Source organism: Engystomops pustulosus, chromosome 3 (assembly GCF_040894005.1).
Source record: "Engystomops pustulosus chromosome 3, aEngPut4.maternal, whole genome shotgun sequence".
NCBI lineage: Eukaryota > Metazoa > Chordata > Amphibia > Anura > Leptodactylidae > Engystomops > Engystomops pustulosus.
The window spans coordinates 70,878,555-70,895,740 of NC_092413.1; the positions used below are offsets into that span (position 1 = coordinate 70,878,555).

Here is a 17,186-nt window from a genome sequence, read left to right on the forward strand (position 1 = left end):
ATAGCAGCATAATGTAGTGGGGTTGGTTTGATGCATAAGGAACTGGTGCACTTCAAAAAGTAGAAGGAATAATGAGGAAAGAACATTATTACCCAAGTCATACAGTTTAAGGGTAATGGTAACAAATACTAATGAAATGTATGCAGACTTTTGAATTTCCAGAAATTAATAAAAATGCCTTCACAAACTCCCTCATTATTCCGCCATTTGGCAAGTAAATAATTTTGGTAAACCTCATTGACGTAAAAAAGGAAAGGTTTGTTCTGATTTCATGTCACAGTGATAAAAACATGCATATGTGTCTTTTTATATAGTGTTGTAAACTTCTGGTTTCAACTGTACATACATTTGAACTTGAGTGTATACATGCTTGAAAAATTGAAAAATCTATATATGTACGTACACAATGTTAGTCATGGCTAAAATACTGGTCTGACAAACATAGAAATGGTCCACAAGTCACTTTGTAACTTATAAATGAATCTAAGTTGAGAAATCCCAAATTCCAGTGATGTATAGTCATATGTAAATGGTTATCATAGGCCCAATACGTGCGTACTGTATGGCTTTCCTTACAGGGGTATTGCTATCTGGGCATACACATTTAATTCATCTACTAGTTGATGTAAAACTTATCAACCACATGTTATTGCAAAAATTTCCCATAAACGTAGTCATAAAGTACAAACAAGATAGTTGTCCTCGGATACGACCATGGTGGCAGCAGTGCATGCACCACCTGGATTCATTGTTCATTACCACAGGACGGCTGTGGGACATGTAGTAGCTCCTGGCTATTTCATATGTAAAAACTCTTTGTTTCTTTGCGCAATCTCTCCAGCAGCGGTGGTTGTATACAAGGACAACATTCCTCCATTTCTAAAGAACCATATGTCTACATTTATGTAAAACTTTCTTCACAGTCACATTATTTTTCATAATTTTTCATCCAATTGAATACAGTATATATGTAAGGCAGATGAATCAAATCTTTAATGTGCACCCTATAGATAAAACATACTCAGGCCATCATAACCTGTTTCTTTTAACATTCAGTTGTTTTGTGTAGTTTGTTTTCTTCTTTACACTGGAGAAAATGTATTTGGGTGCACACTAATTAATGATATTATTATTATTTACTTAGTTCCGTGAGGTGAAGACCTGCCAGTGCCGACCATGGGTGTTATCCCCTGCTCAGCCTGTGAGCACTCCTTTACGGTACCATAATGTACACTTACGTCATGATTCTTAGGTAGAGTAGGTAGAAAATATTAATACAGAAAAATAACTAACCTCGCATTTTTATTTTCATCTTAAGGTTACTCACCTTAGTATTAAGAATACATACTCTTGTACTTGCACACACTGCCACTAGCTGTCTTTCAGCATTTACCCCCAAATGCTGAACAGTGCCTAGTAGTGTTCCAATGACACATCCGCGAGGAAACATTCCTAAAAAATCCAAAATAATTACAGATTTTTATTTATGAATAAAGCATGTATCTGTAAGTATTTATACAATTATCTGGGTGCGCGTCATACTTTTTTCCTAAACCTTTAGTTTACTCACCTAATTTTAGTTTTTTCTTAATTGAAATTTTTACAATTAATAAGATTAACAAGAAAATACCGGTATATAAACAGAGCACATCCAATTAGGCTATATTCACACTGCCGCTGCCTGCCGTACCGTTGCATGGCAGGCACACGGCAGCGCGCGGGGAGAGGAGGAGGTGAGCGCTGCTCTGTACCGGTCCTTGAGGACGCCGTGCGGCCATTGCTGTCTATGGAGGACGTATATTGTCCGTATATACATCTGCCGTATATATATCCCCCATGCGGCAGTGTGAATGTAGCCTTTGAGGATCCTTATCCTGGTTATTGGAGAAGCGTACTCTAACTAAACATTCAGTGAAAAAATAAAAAAAACAAAAGGTAAATAACTTACCTTGTTTTAATGGCACTATAAAAATAAAGATTATTATTATTATTAATTGCACATGTCATCTTAATGTGACTCTTGGGAATATGAGGTCATGTGTACTCATTAAAAATAGCATCATGCCTGTGAAGCCAGAACATCAAACTCCATAATTTCCCTAACTCCAGCTCCATTTAAATGGTTACTGACTCCACGACTCTCACTCCCCAGTCCTGTTTTCCTGTTGACTCTTTTGCAGATGAGCTTCACTACTGACCATAAAATGCAGCACCTGTTCATCTCACCTTATAGCATAGAAGAGGGGTGCATAACCCACATGTGGCCTGTCAAGGCATGAGTAGTGGTCCACACTTCGATGGAAGTGTTCATTGCTGCAGGAGGCCAGGTAGTGAGTACAGGGAAGTCCATACTGCCCCTAGGACCTCTCCTGCCACTTCACTCAATGTAGGACACAGAGTGGCCCAGGGGAGCCAAGGGGACCCAAGTTAGTACTTGTCAGCTGTATTTTACTGCTTCTGGGTCCCTCTACCTTTCTTGGCACAGAGGGACAAGGGGGAAAAAACATAGGGAAAAACTCATATTCGGGTGTTCAACCACTTAGACACTGCGGATAAACATGGACCACGGCGTCTAAGCAGCTGCAGAGGGAGAGCACCCTGGTGATGTCGCACGGCGGCTTGGGGTCCAGAGGGATATGGTGGTTAATAAGTGTATTTTGGAAAACACTGTGTGAAAAATTTGTCTCAAAACCTAGTCTACACTGTTCCCTGACTCAAAAAGTGGTTATTGTAATAGTGCAGATTCCTTTGGCAGACACACACACACTCAGCTTTATATATAAAATGTTTTCCTTTTTTTTTTAGCAATTCTAGCAAAAAAGCACCACTGAAATGTTTTAGTTTTTTTCTTCTCACAATAAAAAAAAGTTAATCGGTGCCCAGTGACATTGCTAGTTACTTGTCTAATGGTAGTTTTCAAAGGTTAAGCAAGTGGTTTATAGCATATATTGCAACTTTTTGTATATTTGCCTGCACAAGATGATTTCTGCTAAGTTTGTTAAAAACATTAAATATTTTTGCCATGATCAAGTCTGTCAGTTCCACTGTTGTCATGAAGACATCATCAGATGCAAAAACATTGAAGCAGCAGTCGTTTTCTGTGTGTATGAGCAGCTGTTTAAAAACTTGACAACAAAGTCTCCATAATAACATTCATTAGACAGAACAGGAATTAAAATTGAAATAAAACATGAATCAAACTTGACTTTCAGTTTGTAACACCAGGGAATCATAGCGTCTCACTACAGAACAAAGACGAAAAAAAAGACATTTATCTTGCATTTAAATGCAAGGTAAATGTGTTTCCTTTAACACAGACTGAGAAATTTCCAGTTAAACTTTTAATGTAAAATAGATTTTCTGTAAAGAAGTTTAAGCTCGCCATCTAGCTGAATTAGTAAAAAATAACAACCATTTAAAAATGAGGCACATTTATTTTTTAATTCAACAATACAAAAAAAAACTTCATTCACCTTGCTGTGCCGCTTGGGTGCACTCATGTAAATTCCAGGTTATGACATAGTCTTGTGATGCAGAGTAAGCTACACACTGCCCCCTGTCAATCTTCAGTGCAACAGCAGTGATTGGCTCATGGTGTCCTTTCAGAACTAAAACCTACACAAATAAGAGAAAATAAAAAGATATCACATTCATGCACAAATACTTAAAGGGGTATTCTCATCTGGGCATTCACATCCAGATTAATTAATCTGCCATATATAAACATTTCTTCAATTAGATGTTATTAAAAAAAAATGTTCCTGTGTGAAGATTTCTCATAAGTGTAGTAATATGGTCCCTTAGAAATAAGACTGTGTGAGGGGCGTGGCCGGATGTCGGGCTGAGAGGACGCACGGCGACGAGCTCCTGGGATCCTGATTCTCATCCTGAACAAAAGGCAGCCATCCTGCTACTCAGTTGCTCCCCTGCTACTCCTCTCTCACTGTGGAGTTCCCGGACCCCATCTGGACAAAAATTGGGGAGCGGAGAGCGGCGGTGAGTCGGCAATCCTGCCATCTGCCGCGTGGTCATCACGCCTTGTACCATCACGCTACCCGGCTCCCACCTACCCGCCTGCTGTACGGTGCATGCCTCTTCGCCTGCTGCCTGGAGGTCTCTGGGTGGCCGGCGGCTATAATTTGAGCCTTCAGCCTTCTATCCGGTGGTGCTGCCGCCGACCGGAAGTGCGGGCCGCGGTCACTTCCGGTCCCCCGCTGCTGTGTCGCGGGCTTCTCCAACGGACGCTGGGACTGTCCGGGCGCATATTCAGTGCCTGCTCCTCACTATCCTTCCTGGCCTGTGGAGCTGTGAACGTCCTTTGGTCCCTGGATGCCAGTCAATGGGCAAGTACATATTGGCTGTATTGCCAGACTGCCTCTGCCAAGGTTAGCCCGATACTACTGTGTGTGACTTCTATCTGTCTGGCATTTTCATTTACACTCGCATTTACCCAGCTGTGGGATCTGTCAATGTGACCCGGTATCTTCCATAGTTCTTTCTCTCTATTGGAGGACTGCATCAGGAGACCCCTGGGTCCTCAGGCATACTCATAGATCAAGCCTGATTAAGCACACCTGCTCAATAAAAGTGGGCCATCTCCTAATCTATCTCACTGAAGTTATCTGGCTGATCGTCTGACCTACCTGCTGTCTCTGTTGTGTATCTGCCTCTGCTTTGTACAACCCCTTGCTATGGGCAATAAACGTAGGACTGCTAAACAGAAACTGGCGCCTGGTCCTTCGGCTCCGCCATCTGACGACGAATCTATTTCTGGGGACCCTCCATTTCACTCATTAGACCCTCTGGACTCTCAACCAACTACCACATCGCAAGCGGTGCTGGCCCAGATACAAACGCATGCCGCTCAAAAGCTGGAGAGGTTCTCGCGGGCGCAACCCCAGTCACCTACAAGATCTCTGGACTCTTGTCCTTCTATGTTCGAGGGCTCTCAGAGCCCCCCGCAGCCGGGCTCTCCTACTAACCCTGATGACTCTCTGGACCCCTCTGCGGTGTTAGATTTGAAATTTGCTGAGGTCCTGGCAGCCATAAACTCTTGCCAATCCCTGATGGTTTCAAAAGTGGATGAACTCCGGCAGGATTTTGTTCTGCTCCGCCATGACGTTCATAAGGCCAAGGAAAGGATAACGGAGACGGAGCGTAGAATCTCAGAGGTGGAGGATGTGCAGAGACCTATGCCGGCTCAAATAAGAGATCTGCAGCAACAAATGAAAGCATCCATAGAAAGAGCGGACGACTTTGAGAATCGCCTAAGGCGCAATAATATTAGAATTGTGGGACTGCCGGAGAAAGTGGAAGGCGCGGATCCTGTTTCCTTCATGGAGAGATGGCTTCGAGACCTCCTACCGGCCGATACTTTCTCCCCCTTTTTCACTATTGAAAGGGCCCACCGAGTTCCAGCTCGGCCAGGTCCTCCGGGGGGCTCACCCCGTCCCTTTCTTGCCCGCCTCGTACATTTCAGGGATAGAGATGCCATCCTGAGGGCGGTCCGCATCAAAGGCGAAATCCTGCACAGTGGTTATAGAGTTTCCTTTTACCCGGACTTTTCAGTTGCTGTACGGAAGCAACGCACCCATTTCACAGAAGTCCGCCAACGTCTCCGTGAAAAAGGATATAAATATTCAATGTTGTATCCAGCCAGGCTACGAGTCGTCGATGGTCAGGTTTCTAGATTCTTCACTTCCCCTGCTGAGGCCCTGCACTGGGCGGACGCGGCTCCTAGAGCTGCTGCGGCCCCTCGTCCTCCGGACTAAATCAGATTGCCAACATATGCCTTAACAGCTGCTAATGCCTACTTAATCTGAATTATTCATGCTAAGGCTCACATTGGGAGTTACTGTACTTGCATTAATCTAGCATTCCAAATGCCCTCTTCCTCTCCCTTCTTCCTCCCCCTTACCCTTCTCGCCCTCCCTATGACAATGTCCCTACTCTGCCCTTGCCCTCCCCATCTTCCCTACCTCTCTCTTTCCACACCTCCTTACCGCTCCACTCCGTTATATAAGTACTGCTTTGAATGCTGCCTTAAAGCTATATGTATATCTACATTGTTCAATGGATCAGGGTCCTGGGACAGGCTGAGGTTGTTCTGTCTTAGCTAGGGACCACTGTCCTGTGTTAGTTAATTGTTCTAGGGTATAGGTCTCCACTGTTGTGGGTTAGACAGGGGGTTACTTAGTTGGGGAATAGGTTGTTTTAGTTTTGTGTCTGTATTGTGCTGTTGGCATCTAGTATGGTAATTGTGTGGTTTGTGAGAGTGAATGGATGGCTGACTGTGACTCCTCCCCCCTTGAGCTCTATTGGTATATGGATATCAATATCCTTTCTTTTTCCTTACCCCTTCAGATAATATGGCTCCGCTAAAGATACTAAGCTGGAATGTGCGGGGTCTTAATTCTAAATTTAAGCTAGCCTTAATACTAGATTCTATTAAGAAACAGTCACCACATATAATTTGTATTCAGGAGACTCACTTGAGTGGGCAGAAGGTACTAGCGCTAAAGCGGGCTTGGGTGGCAAGGGGGTACCACTCCTCTTACTCCGTATATGCCAGGGGAGTTTCCATATTAATCACTAAGACCCTCCCTATCGAGGTAACTCAAGTAGCATGTGACCACTTTGGAAGATTTGTCATACTGCACTGTGTTCTGTGGGGTACTGCCTTCAATATTGCTTCTATTTATGTCCCTCCGCCAATGGACCCGACACTGTTAACCCTTATTTCCAGTAAATTAGCTGGTATGCCTCCTGGTTCATTGGTGTGTGTGGGAGACTTTAACGCTGTACCGGATCCGTCTATAGACCGTACTAGTGGTATTGATTCCGCTTCAGCACATTTAAATGACTGGGGCACTGCCCTTAGTCTGGTGGATGTTTGGCGGAGGAAATTCCCCATGGAACGAGTGTACTCTTTTTATTCTTTGGTTCACAAAAGTTTTTCACGCATCGACCTAGCTTTTGTTTCACCTGATCTACTCCCAGCAGTGGACACGATCTCCTACTGTCCCCATAGCGCAGGGGTCCCCAAACTTTTTACCTAGGGGGCCGTTCACTGTCCCCCTCAAACCGTTGGAGGGCCGGACTAAAGTTTAAAAATAAATAGCGGTCCATGTGACCGCATCCGCAATACACTGGTACCCCCTCAATTAATTATTTAACATACTGCACCACCTTGTGAACTATTTTATATATTGCCCCAATTAATTAATTAATTGGGCCAATTATTAAATATACTGGGACCCCTCTCCATTAATTATTGAATATGCCTCCCCCCATTAATTACTAGACTGCCCCTCATAATTAACTATTTCCTATACCCCCACCATTAATTATTTCCTATTCTGCCCCTCCCCCATTAATTAGTTCCTATGCTGCCCCCACCATTAATTATTTCCTAAGCTGCCCCCACCATTAATTATTTCCTATGCTTCCCCTCATAATTATTTCCTATGTTGGCCCCAACATTAATTATTTCCTATACTGCCCTTCATAATTAATTATTTCCTATTCTGCCCTTTATAATTAATTATTTCCTATTCTGCCCCTCATAATTAATTATTTCCTAAGCTGCCCTTTATAATTAATTATTCCCTATGCTGCCCCTCATAATTAATTATTTCCTAAGCTGCCCTTTATAATTAATTATTTCCTATGCTGCCCCTCATAATTAATTATTTCCTATGCTGCCCCTCATAATTAATTATTTCCTATGCTACCCCTCATAATTAATTATTTCCTAAGCTGCCCTTTATAATTAATTATTCCCTATGCTGCCCCTCATAATTAATTATTTCCTAAGCTGCCCCTCATAACTAACTATTGGCCCCCAGTCGCCACAATCTTTTTTGATAAAAAATAAAAACTGTCCTCTACTTACCTAAGTCTTCTATCTTCTTGCCGCGTCCGAGTAGGAAGGGGTGCGCGGCCGCGCGATGACGTCATCACGCGGCCGCGCAGCCTAGTTCATGGAGCGATGTGCGCCGGGGTTGTCTTCCGGCCACATCGCTCCAGTAATAGTGCTCGAGCGGCCGTTTCCGGCCGCATCGAGCACTATACAGTGACGGGCAGGAGCTTCCTGTCCGGACGGACGGAGGCTCCTGCCCGACTGTCGAAGGGCGTGGGGGACCGGCGCCGGTGCGCCAAGCGTCGGGGCCGGATCAAAACGGTCCGCGGGCCGCATGTGGCCCGCGGGCCGTAGTTTGGGGACCCCTGCCATAGCGCATCGGATCATTCTGCTCTGCTTTTAACCCTATTGATTGGTCCTCCAGTAGATTCTCGTATATGGAGGCTACACCCGGCCTGGTTGACCTCCCCTGTAGTCAAAGAGGTGGTGCAAGCCACGCACCTAGAATTCTGGAGTAATAACACTGATCATCCTGATCCGCTGGCCGCGTGGGACTCGTACAAATCTAGCGTCCGGGGGGCCTTCATTTCGGGGGTGGCTGGACAGAGGAGAGTGTACAGACAGAGAGACACAGACCTGACAAGGACTTTGGGGGAGACGGAGAGGGAATTTCTAGATAACCCTAGTCAGGAAAACAAGCGCAAATGGGCACACGCTCAAAGGGAGCACCTGGGTTTGGCCAAGGACCAGACTAAGAAACGGTTGATTGCCACTGAGGCATCAGTATTTGAATTCGGGGACAAGAATGGGAAGCTGCTTGCCTATTTGTCCCGAGTTGAGCGGCCATGCGCCTCAGTTCCATCAATTATTAATACTGATAACAATCTGGTGTCTCTTCCCAAGGAAGTTAATGCTGTATTTAAGGAATTTTACTCCTCCCTGTATTCCACCAGGTCCCCCGCCTCTGCCGAAGACACGGAGCTCTTTTTGGGAAATCTTCCCCTATGGATTCTGTCCCCCTCGCAGTCCTCTGAACTGGATGCTCCGATCTCGGCCGAGGAGGTGGAGCTGGCGATTAAATCTCTCCCTCTGGGTAAGACTCCCGGGCTGGATGGGTTGGGGGGGGAATGGTATAAAGATAACAGTGACATCCTGATCCCCCATTTGGTTAATCTTTTTTCTATAGCTCTGGAGAGGGGTTCTCTTCCGGACTCTATGCGGGAGGCCCTAATTGTGGTCCTGCTTAAGCCAGGAAAGGACCCTCTATTCCCCGATTCCTATCGTCCCATTTCCCTCCTAAATTCGGACGTTAAAATCCTTGCAAAAATATTGGCTACACGGCTAAATAAAGTGATCACCTCCCTGATACATCCAGACCAAACTGGTTTTATGCCTGGAAAGAGCACAGACATCAATATTCAGAGGTTGTTTTTGAATATAGCGGCTGCTGGGGATGTCTCTGATCCTGGCTATGTGCTATCACTAGACACTTGTAAGGCATTCGATTCGGTAGAGTGGCCGTATTTATGGCTCCTGTTATCGAAAATAGGGATCGGCCCTAGATTTCTTGCCTTTGTAAGGCTACTATACCACGAGCCCAAAGCCAGGATCAGAACAAATTTGGATGTTTCTGGGACATTCTCTATGGGGAGAGGCACAAGGCAGGGTTGTCCATTGTCCCCTCTCCTGTTTGCCCTGGCCATAGAGCCCCTTGCCCTGGCGATCCGGGAGTCTGTTGACATACGTGGCATCGTCCGTGGTCCAATAGTAGAAAAGGTGTCATTATACGCAGATGATGCTATTGTATACTTGCAAGATGTTGGGCCTTCCCTAATGTCCCTTTTATCCCTGATTGATAGGTTCGGTTCATTCTCGGGTCTTAGGATCAATTGGAGCAAATCTGTGTTATTCCCATTATCAGAAATAAATGTATCATCCATGTCTTTCCCGGTTCCCCTGCAGGTTGTCTCTCGTTTTAAGTACCTGGGTGTATGGGTCTCTGGGAATGTCCGGGCATACCCAGAACTTAACCTTGAGCCTCTAATGACAGACACAGAATCCCGCTTACGTAGTTGGTCCTCTCTCCCACTCTCCCTACTGGGCCGTATCAATATCTTTAAAATGATATACCTTCCCAAATTTTTATATCTTTTTCATGTCGTTTCAGTCTGGAACTGTTGCAGGCCCCGAAGGAAAGGGGGGGTATGGCAGCCCCAGACATGTATCTGTACTACTTGGCCTCCCAACTTGTTTACGCTAGGTGGTGGATCGATATTGACAGATCAAACGCGGCCACTGCGCTGGCTGGGGCTCTCCTGGGATCGTATGAAGCCCTCACTAGCTTACTATACAGATGCAAGTAATCTACATCTATCCTTGTTCCGCTGAGAGCAGTTGCAGTAAATTGGCAACGGGCTCAGGGGTTGGTCCATACTGCTACCCCTGCTCCTCAGTCCCCTAGAACTCCTCTTTGGCGGAACCCGTGGTTGGTCCATTTTGTCTCCCTCCCTGGTTGGACCATGTGGGGGTGTGCAGGAATCAAATTCCTTGGTCAGCTCTTGTCTACAACCTCTGAATTTCTTTCCTACACTGAATTAAGTGAGTAATTTAACCTACCGGCAATAGCGTCTTTTCATTACCTCCAGTTGCGCCATGCATTCCAAGCACAGTTTGGCTCCCTCAACTTGTCTGTAGAGTTTACTTCTCTAGAAAAACTACTGAGTTCCCCGGAACTGTCTAGACCACTTACCCAATCTTACACTCTTCTTCAGTCCACGCGTAGAAGGCCCTTTGATAAGGCCCTTTTGCGTTGGAGGGAAGATATCCCAGACCTTTTGGATGAGGAATGGAAAGAAGTTGAATCATCCTTCTTTGAAAACATTGTAAGCGCTAGGGACTCTCTGGTCCAAACAAAGTTCCTTCATCGCATTTACTATACCCCTGAAAAACTACATCGTATAGGCGTTATAGAGGAGGACACTTGCTTCCGATGTCAGGCTGCCAGTGGGTCCTTTCTCCATTGTGTGTGGACTTGCAGCAGGGTTCAACCATTCTGGGCCGCAGTTATGGAATTTCTGCATACACACTTTGACATGCCCCGTGTCCTATCACCCAAAGTTTGCCTCCTGGGTATAATTAATGAGTTAGTTCATGGGCATTATGATAAGATCTTCTGTAGATTTGCCCTTTATTATGCACGTAAGGTAGTCGTAATGTCATGGAAAGATCACGACATCCCCACCATAAAGCGATGGATCCTACTGATAAATAAGTTTGTACCCCATTACCGTACAGTCTATCAACACAGAGGTTGTCCGCAAAAATTTGACCTGGTCTGGGCAAGGTGGTCTAACACCCCGCGTACTGCTGCGTAAGGGTATTGACTCTTGTTTCTAGCACCTTCAATCCCACCTGATGTGTCAAGGGGGGAGGGGGAGGAAGCGAATGAATGGAGTTGTTGTTGATTTATGTGTGTTGTATGAGTGTGTAGGTAGCATGGGCTGCGGTAGCGTTCCATTTACACTATATCATACCTAACAGCAATATTGTGTCTAATTATGTTTTATAAGGCCAAGGCACATCACTCCTGTCAAAATATTGTTGCCGCAATGTATGTATGATACTGTATTTCTGTATTAAGTTGGATTATTGTTGTTCCTACAAATGTTCCAAAAAATTCCAAAAATAAACACTTTAAAAAATAAAAAAAAAAAAGAAACAAGACTGTGTCCCTAGATACGGCCACCACTGCTGGAGGGATTGAACAAATAAACAAAAAGTGTGTTCCGCAGCTGCGCTGTAGTAATGATTGCTGAAGCCAGGTGGTCAGGCAGGACTCAATAGCACATGTCTGGCCACTGCTCCTGGAGTGTGATGTGGTAGTAACCGAGGAAGCTATCTCGTTTCTAAGGGACAACATAGCTACATTAATGAGAAATTTTATTCACACAGGAACATTTTTTTATTAATAACATCCAACTGAAGAAATGTTTATAAATGGCAGATTAATGAAACTGAGTGTGAATGCCTAGATGAGAATACCCCTTTAAAGCAAATCTTCCATCAGAATTTCTGATGGTAGACTGGCCAAACTTACTTGGCCGTTGTGTTTTCTACCAAGAACAGTTTTTGTTAACTTCAGGAACACAAGGAGCCGTCATGAAAATATGCTAATGAGCCGACAGGTGGCTCTTGGCTCCAAAGACTAATCATATATGCACAGCCCCACTCTCAGGCTATATTCACACGATGTATGCCCGCCGTACCGTAGTACGGCGGGCAGACATCGGCGCTGTGGAGAGGAGCAGGGGATGAGCGCTGCTCACCCCCGCCCCTCTCCATAGGAAGATACAGCTCACGGCGCCGTATCACGGGAAAAGATAGGACATGTCCTATCTTTTCCCGGGCTATGGAGCGGTACGGTGCCGCACGTGTGCTGCACCGTACCGCTCCCGTACAGGGCCATGAGCCCATAGAAGTGTATGGGGGACGTATATATCGGCCGTATATACGTCGGCCGTATATACGTCCCCCATACATGTGTGTGAATGTAGCCTCAGAAGTTGAACCTGGTCCCAGCCGGCGATGTCGCTGGCTGTCTCAGTATCAGCAGGCAGGCTCAACTTTAGAGTGTGGGGGCATACATATAAATGGTCTTACGAGCAAAGAGGCTCTCCGGTGACGTAAGCTGCATCCCCTTCAACTCATTAGCATATTTTTACAAGTTCTTTTTCGGACAGCTGCTCAAGTTCCTGAAGTTATGAAAAGTATGTTGGGCCAGTAATTCTCATGTAATTCTGATGGTATATCTCCTTTAACTATCTACATGTTATACTGATTTCAAAACCTCAGCAAGAAGTTCAGTTGTAGATTTTGCCAAGCTCAGAAACTATTTAGCCTTATTTACACTTGTCAAAAATGTGAACATTCAAGAGTTTTGTTTTTTTCTTCACACAGGTCATTAATCTCTATCACTGCCCGATCTATACGTGATCAGCTGATAAACAAATGTGCATTTGTCAAGTGACCACATTTTTAAATGGTTATTGGGTCAGGAGACAAGCCATGCAGTAATATTTCTTCAAGCGTCAGGAAGGGGCTAAACTAACTTTCAGGTTGAGTTTTTTCTTTGAATCAGATAAAATAGAAAAATGTTCAATAAAAATTTACAACACAAAACGTACAAAGCAGAATTACCCGCTCTTCCCCTGTCCGTAGAGTAATGATGTGTTGCAACCAATAGGCAGCAGTACATTGAACATTCACAGAGTACATGACATGCCCCGCATTTCCCACTTATTTAGCAATTATCGGTCGATCAGCAACTACCTTCTATCACTAGGCAAGGTGCCCCAAACCTTCTCAATCTGAAAAGGTACTACCATTCACACCTTGAACTCCCGTAAAGTGGGTGGGTCTGGGCTCAGCCATCTCTGAGCTATCAACTTCCTAGCTTGATGTAAGGCTCTCTGAAGAGTCATTTTGACCCACTCGTTAGTCAAGGTATCCCAGGAGACATTGCAGTGGACTTCTTGGTATGTCTGCCCGATATATCCCTTCTATATACGTTAGGACTCTTTTCCAGAATCATTTCAAAGGGACACAATGCCAGAAAATATGAATGTGGTCGGCAGTTCCCCTTGCACACCTAGGGAAGGCATCATCCACTCAAACCCCAACGTGACACAGAAAGGAGGGCGTTCTATATATCCTGTGTAGGAGAAGAAAATGTGAGACCGACAAAGTCTGGCTAGAGCTAGAGCAGGGCCAAGTGTGTATATCAGTGTTGAGTGTGTTCTTAGGTATGTGTGTATAGCAGTGAAAGTGTGTTCCTATTTCTGTTCCTGTGTGTATAGCAGATATGTGTATGTGAATGAATGGATGTAGCAGTGCTGTGTATGTAAATGTAAAAGCAAAAAAAATGGCAGCACTCCAAGGAATCGTGGAAAAGTGTGAGGTTTATTCCATCTCTAGCAACGTTTCAGCTGTTAGTCAGCCTTTGTCAAGCTTGTGCTGCTTTGCAATTTTTGTTTGATTATGTGTATGTAAATGTATAGATATAGCAAAGTGATCTGTGTAAATGTATGGATGTAGCAGAGCTGTGTGTGCTGTGCTGCTGTGCGACCAAGAGGGATATTTTAATTGGTATAAAATATATTTTTCCAATTATGGAAGACAAAATCTGGGGTGTGTCTTTTAGTCCGTCTTTTAGGCAAGTCAGTGCTTTTAGACTAGTTTTCTTCTCTATACTGTACTGTGGCTTTCGCTGTGTTTTGATCCTTGTGCCTTTAAGTATTGTATTAAGTTACAAGTCTGTACATCGCTACCATCTTGGTTTTGACACGGTAAGTCTGACCTCGCTATTTGTCTGATTTCTCTGTTGTTTGCCTGTCCCAATGTTCTGTGCACACCCCCATGGTAGGGACCATCACCCAGTTGTCTCCTGTAACATAGCAAAGTGGTGGAAAGTAGGCAGGGATATAAAGTGGAAGTGCAAGTATTGAACGGCTTCCCTGTATAGATACCATCTGGGAGTTTCCTTGAGCTGTGTGTGTTGGCTGGACTGAGTAATGGATGGTAGCTCAGTCAAGTCATGCACAGATGTCAAAACTAGGACCTTGAGGTTTAAAATTCCCAAGAGATTGTGGGGTACACCTTGCACCTTGACTTATTGTAAGGCATTTTCCAATGTTTTACAAACAATAAAACCTTGTTGAAACTACATTTCCCAAGAGATTTCTAACAGCTCGGCTGTCTCCAGAGGATAGGACTGTGATGCATTTCTTATCTGTAGAGAAATGTAGACAAAAGGGTAATAACCATCTATTTGTACCTTCTGCTCTCATAGCACATCTCTGGGGTCTCTTCTCTTGGATAAAGTGATACTAGTGAGATCTTGGTAAAAGGAGATTTTGGAGTCCTCCCATATTATAAAAATATCATCCCTGGTACCAGAATCAGTTAATTAGCAGAAAATGTATTTGGTGGGTTTTGTAGCCATTTTGTGCATATGCAGTTTGCCTTTAAATACTTCAATCCACTTACTTTAAGTTATGCTTACCCTTTCAGCATTAATCAATAGCAATGCAGCTGATATACTTCGCATTTTAGCACAGTGAATTAGATTCAAGCCTAACTTTTGTAGGGGAGAGGACAATCCAACTTGGCAACACCTGAAAGATCCTGAGAGATTGCTGTCCTTCCCATGCGAGCTCTTTGGGAGCTTGATGCTGCAGCAGGGTCTTCTCACCCTACGCATCGAGTTGAATCAGGAGATCCTAGCTCATAGGAGATTGCTTCAATTAGGCAAGTTGTAGTCAGTTTTGCTATCCATCCACAATTGCCTGGAAGCAAAGTTGGTTGGCACTCCATTCCCTGGCTTCTGCGCGAGTGGTAGAAAAGTAGGCCGCAAGCTCCAGATCCACTTCAGGCTCAGCAGCAGATTCCAAAACCATGGACGGCTAGGTATTTAGCACAATCTTTTTTTCATATTTGATTTGACATCCCCCTTTACCCTGTGTCATACAGATTATGCATTCTGAAAGTGCCTGAATGCCTCCTGTGACAAATAATTTCATGAGGTCTAAAATGATTTTCAGCTGTAGCTTTAGCACATTTCTGGGGATGCACTACTGGCAACTTAAAGGCAGTCTACCAGCAGAAAGTTTCCTCAAGCTGCTGTGCTCTTTGATCTCTACATTACATTGCTACACAGCACTTTCCCCCTGCTGTAATATTCCACCAGAGACCGGGTAATACTCAGAGCAGCCTGGAGGGGCAATGGAGTGTTCAGTGAAGAAATCCAAAACAGGAGTACAGCTACAGTCCATTGTCCAGCTATTTTCCAAGAATATTAACCCTTTGCCTAAGGGATTGATCACTTACACTGATTTTATATTATACTGCAATATAACGTGTATCCATAAAAAAAGAGGACCTTAACAGCGGGCACAGTTACATATCCTTCTATAACAGGCAAAGGACTCTCAGTTAATGTCCCGGCTATCAACCATCAACCATATTCAAGATGGCCATGACATGCACTGTGGTCATTTAAGTGCTGCCATTGCATTTTATGGCAGCACTTAATGGGTTAACGCCTAGCAAGAATCACTTCATAATGCAGCTAACACCTACCATGTATAAAGCAGAGTCTGTGAGCCTGCTCCATACATCTTTAACATTAGGGTACATTTCAAACACATGTGCCAGACTTGGCACACAGAGTCCTATCAGTGGGCACCCCAGAGTTCAGCGGACAGGACTCAATGCATCCTCCTGCAGTTTGAGGCAGCCCAGGATCAGTGCTAGTGTTATTATCCTCAGGATGTTGATGCGACTAAAAGCTGAAAGAGGGAGAAATAAGTTACTTCATTAATTGCATTGTTGGGATAAATAAGTAGGTAAGGTGGTTTGCAAAAAAAAGCCTGTATCTCACCTACTCTTCTTGCCATGGTGATGGCCAATAAAAAAAAAGCTAATTTAAGCGAAAGACATCTTAGAGAGGTTTCTTGTATGGGCTTATACAGATAGATCCCAAGGGGGGACACTGGAGTGGACAAAGGTATGTAAGGGATGTATCTTCTCAGAGGCTTTCAAAAACCTTTTGAGCCAGCCGTTCTCAATGAGTCTTGTATCTAAGAATGCACTGAGAGATGAAACTTGTACTTTTAGAGCGGTAGTTCTGAGACCCTTCTATAATCAGAAGTATAATCTTCTGAATTACTCCTGGGATGATGGAAAATGGAGGGAATGCATACAGTTATCACCAAGGTCACGGCTGGGAGAGAGTGTCCACCCCTTCGGGGTTATCCACCTGACACAGGAATAAAAAAAAGCTGTGACTTGCCGGTTCTTCATGGATGCGAAAAGAATCAGAACACCCCACCTCTTTGTGATTTGAAGGAAGATTGATGGAGATAGAGTCCATTCTCCCCTGTCCAGATGTACATGGCTCAAAAAATCTAGTTCGGTGTTCAAAGAGTTTTTTTTTTCTTCCCATCGGAACATTTGAGATTTTAGATCATTTAATCTCTTGCTCCGCGTGTCCCTTTGCTTGTTTAGATAAGCCACTGTGGTAGCATTGTCTGACATGATTTTCACATGACAGGAACATTTTTTTGAAGAAAATGCCACAAGAGCTTGATCCCCCCCTGACAGTTCTCTGAAATTTGAGGTGGCCCTGCTTGTCTCTTTATTCCAAGCATTGTTTGCACTGTAGCTGTTGAGGTGTGGGCAGCCCTCTTTGCAGGCATCTGTGAGAAGGTTTCCAGGGGACACCCATTTTTGGATTTTTTTTTATGAACCACCAGTTTAGGGATTTCTT

General features: G+C 44.3%; 1 protein-coding gene across 7 annotated transcripts in view; it reads right to left on the bottom strand.

Moving 5' to 3' along the window:
- Positions 1-17,186, bottom strand: part of WDR27 (WD repeat domain 27) — a 314,696-nt gene that overhangs the window by 280,178 nt on the left and 17,332 nt on the right. For all 7 annotated transcript variants that reach the window (XR_011854091.1, XR_011854090.1, XR_011854089.1 and 4 more), the window contains exons 3-4: positions 3,474-3,615; positions 1,328-1,452 (exon numbers count right to left, since the gene is read on the bottom strand). Coding sequence is in view for 2 of the 7 variants with exons in the window: in XM_072141007.1 (XP_071997108.1) it covers positions 1,328-1,452; positions 3,474-3,615 (267 nt within the window). In the remaining 5 variants the exon portion in view is untranslated. The remainder of the gene's footprint in view (positions 1-1,327; positions 1,453-3,473; positions 3,616-17,186) is intronic.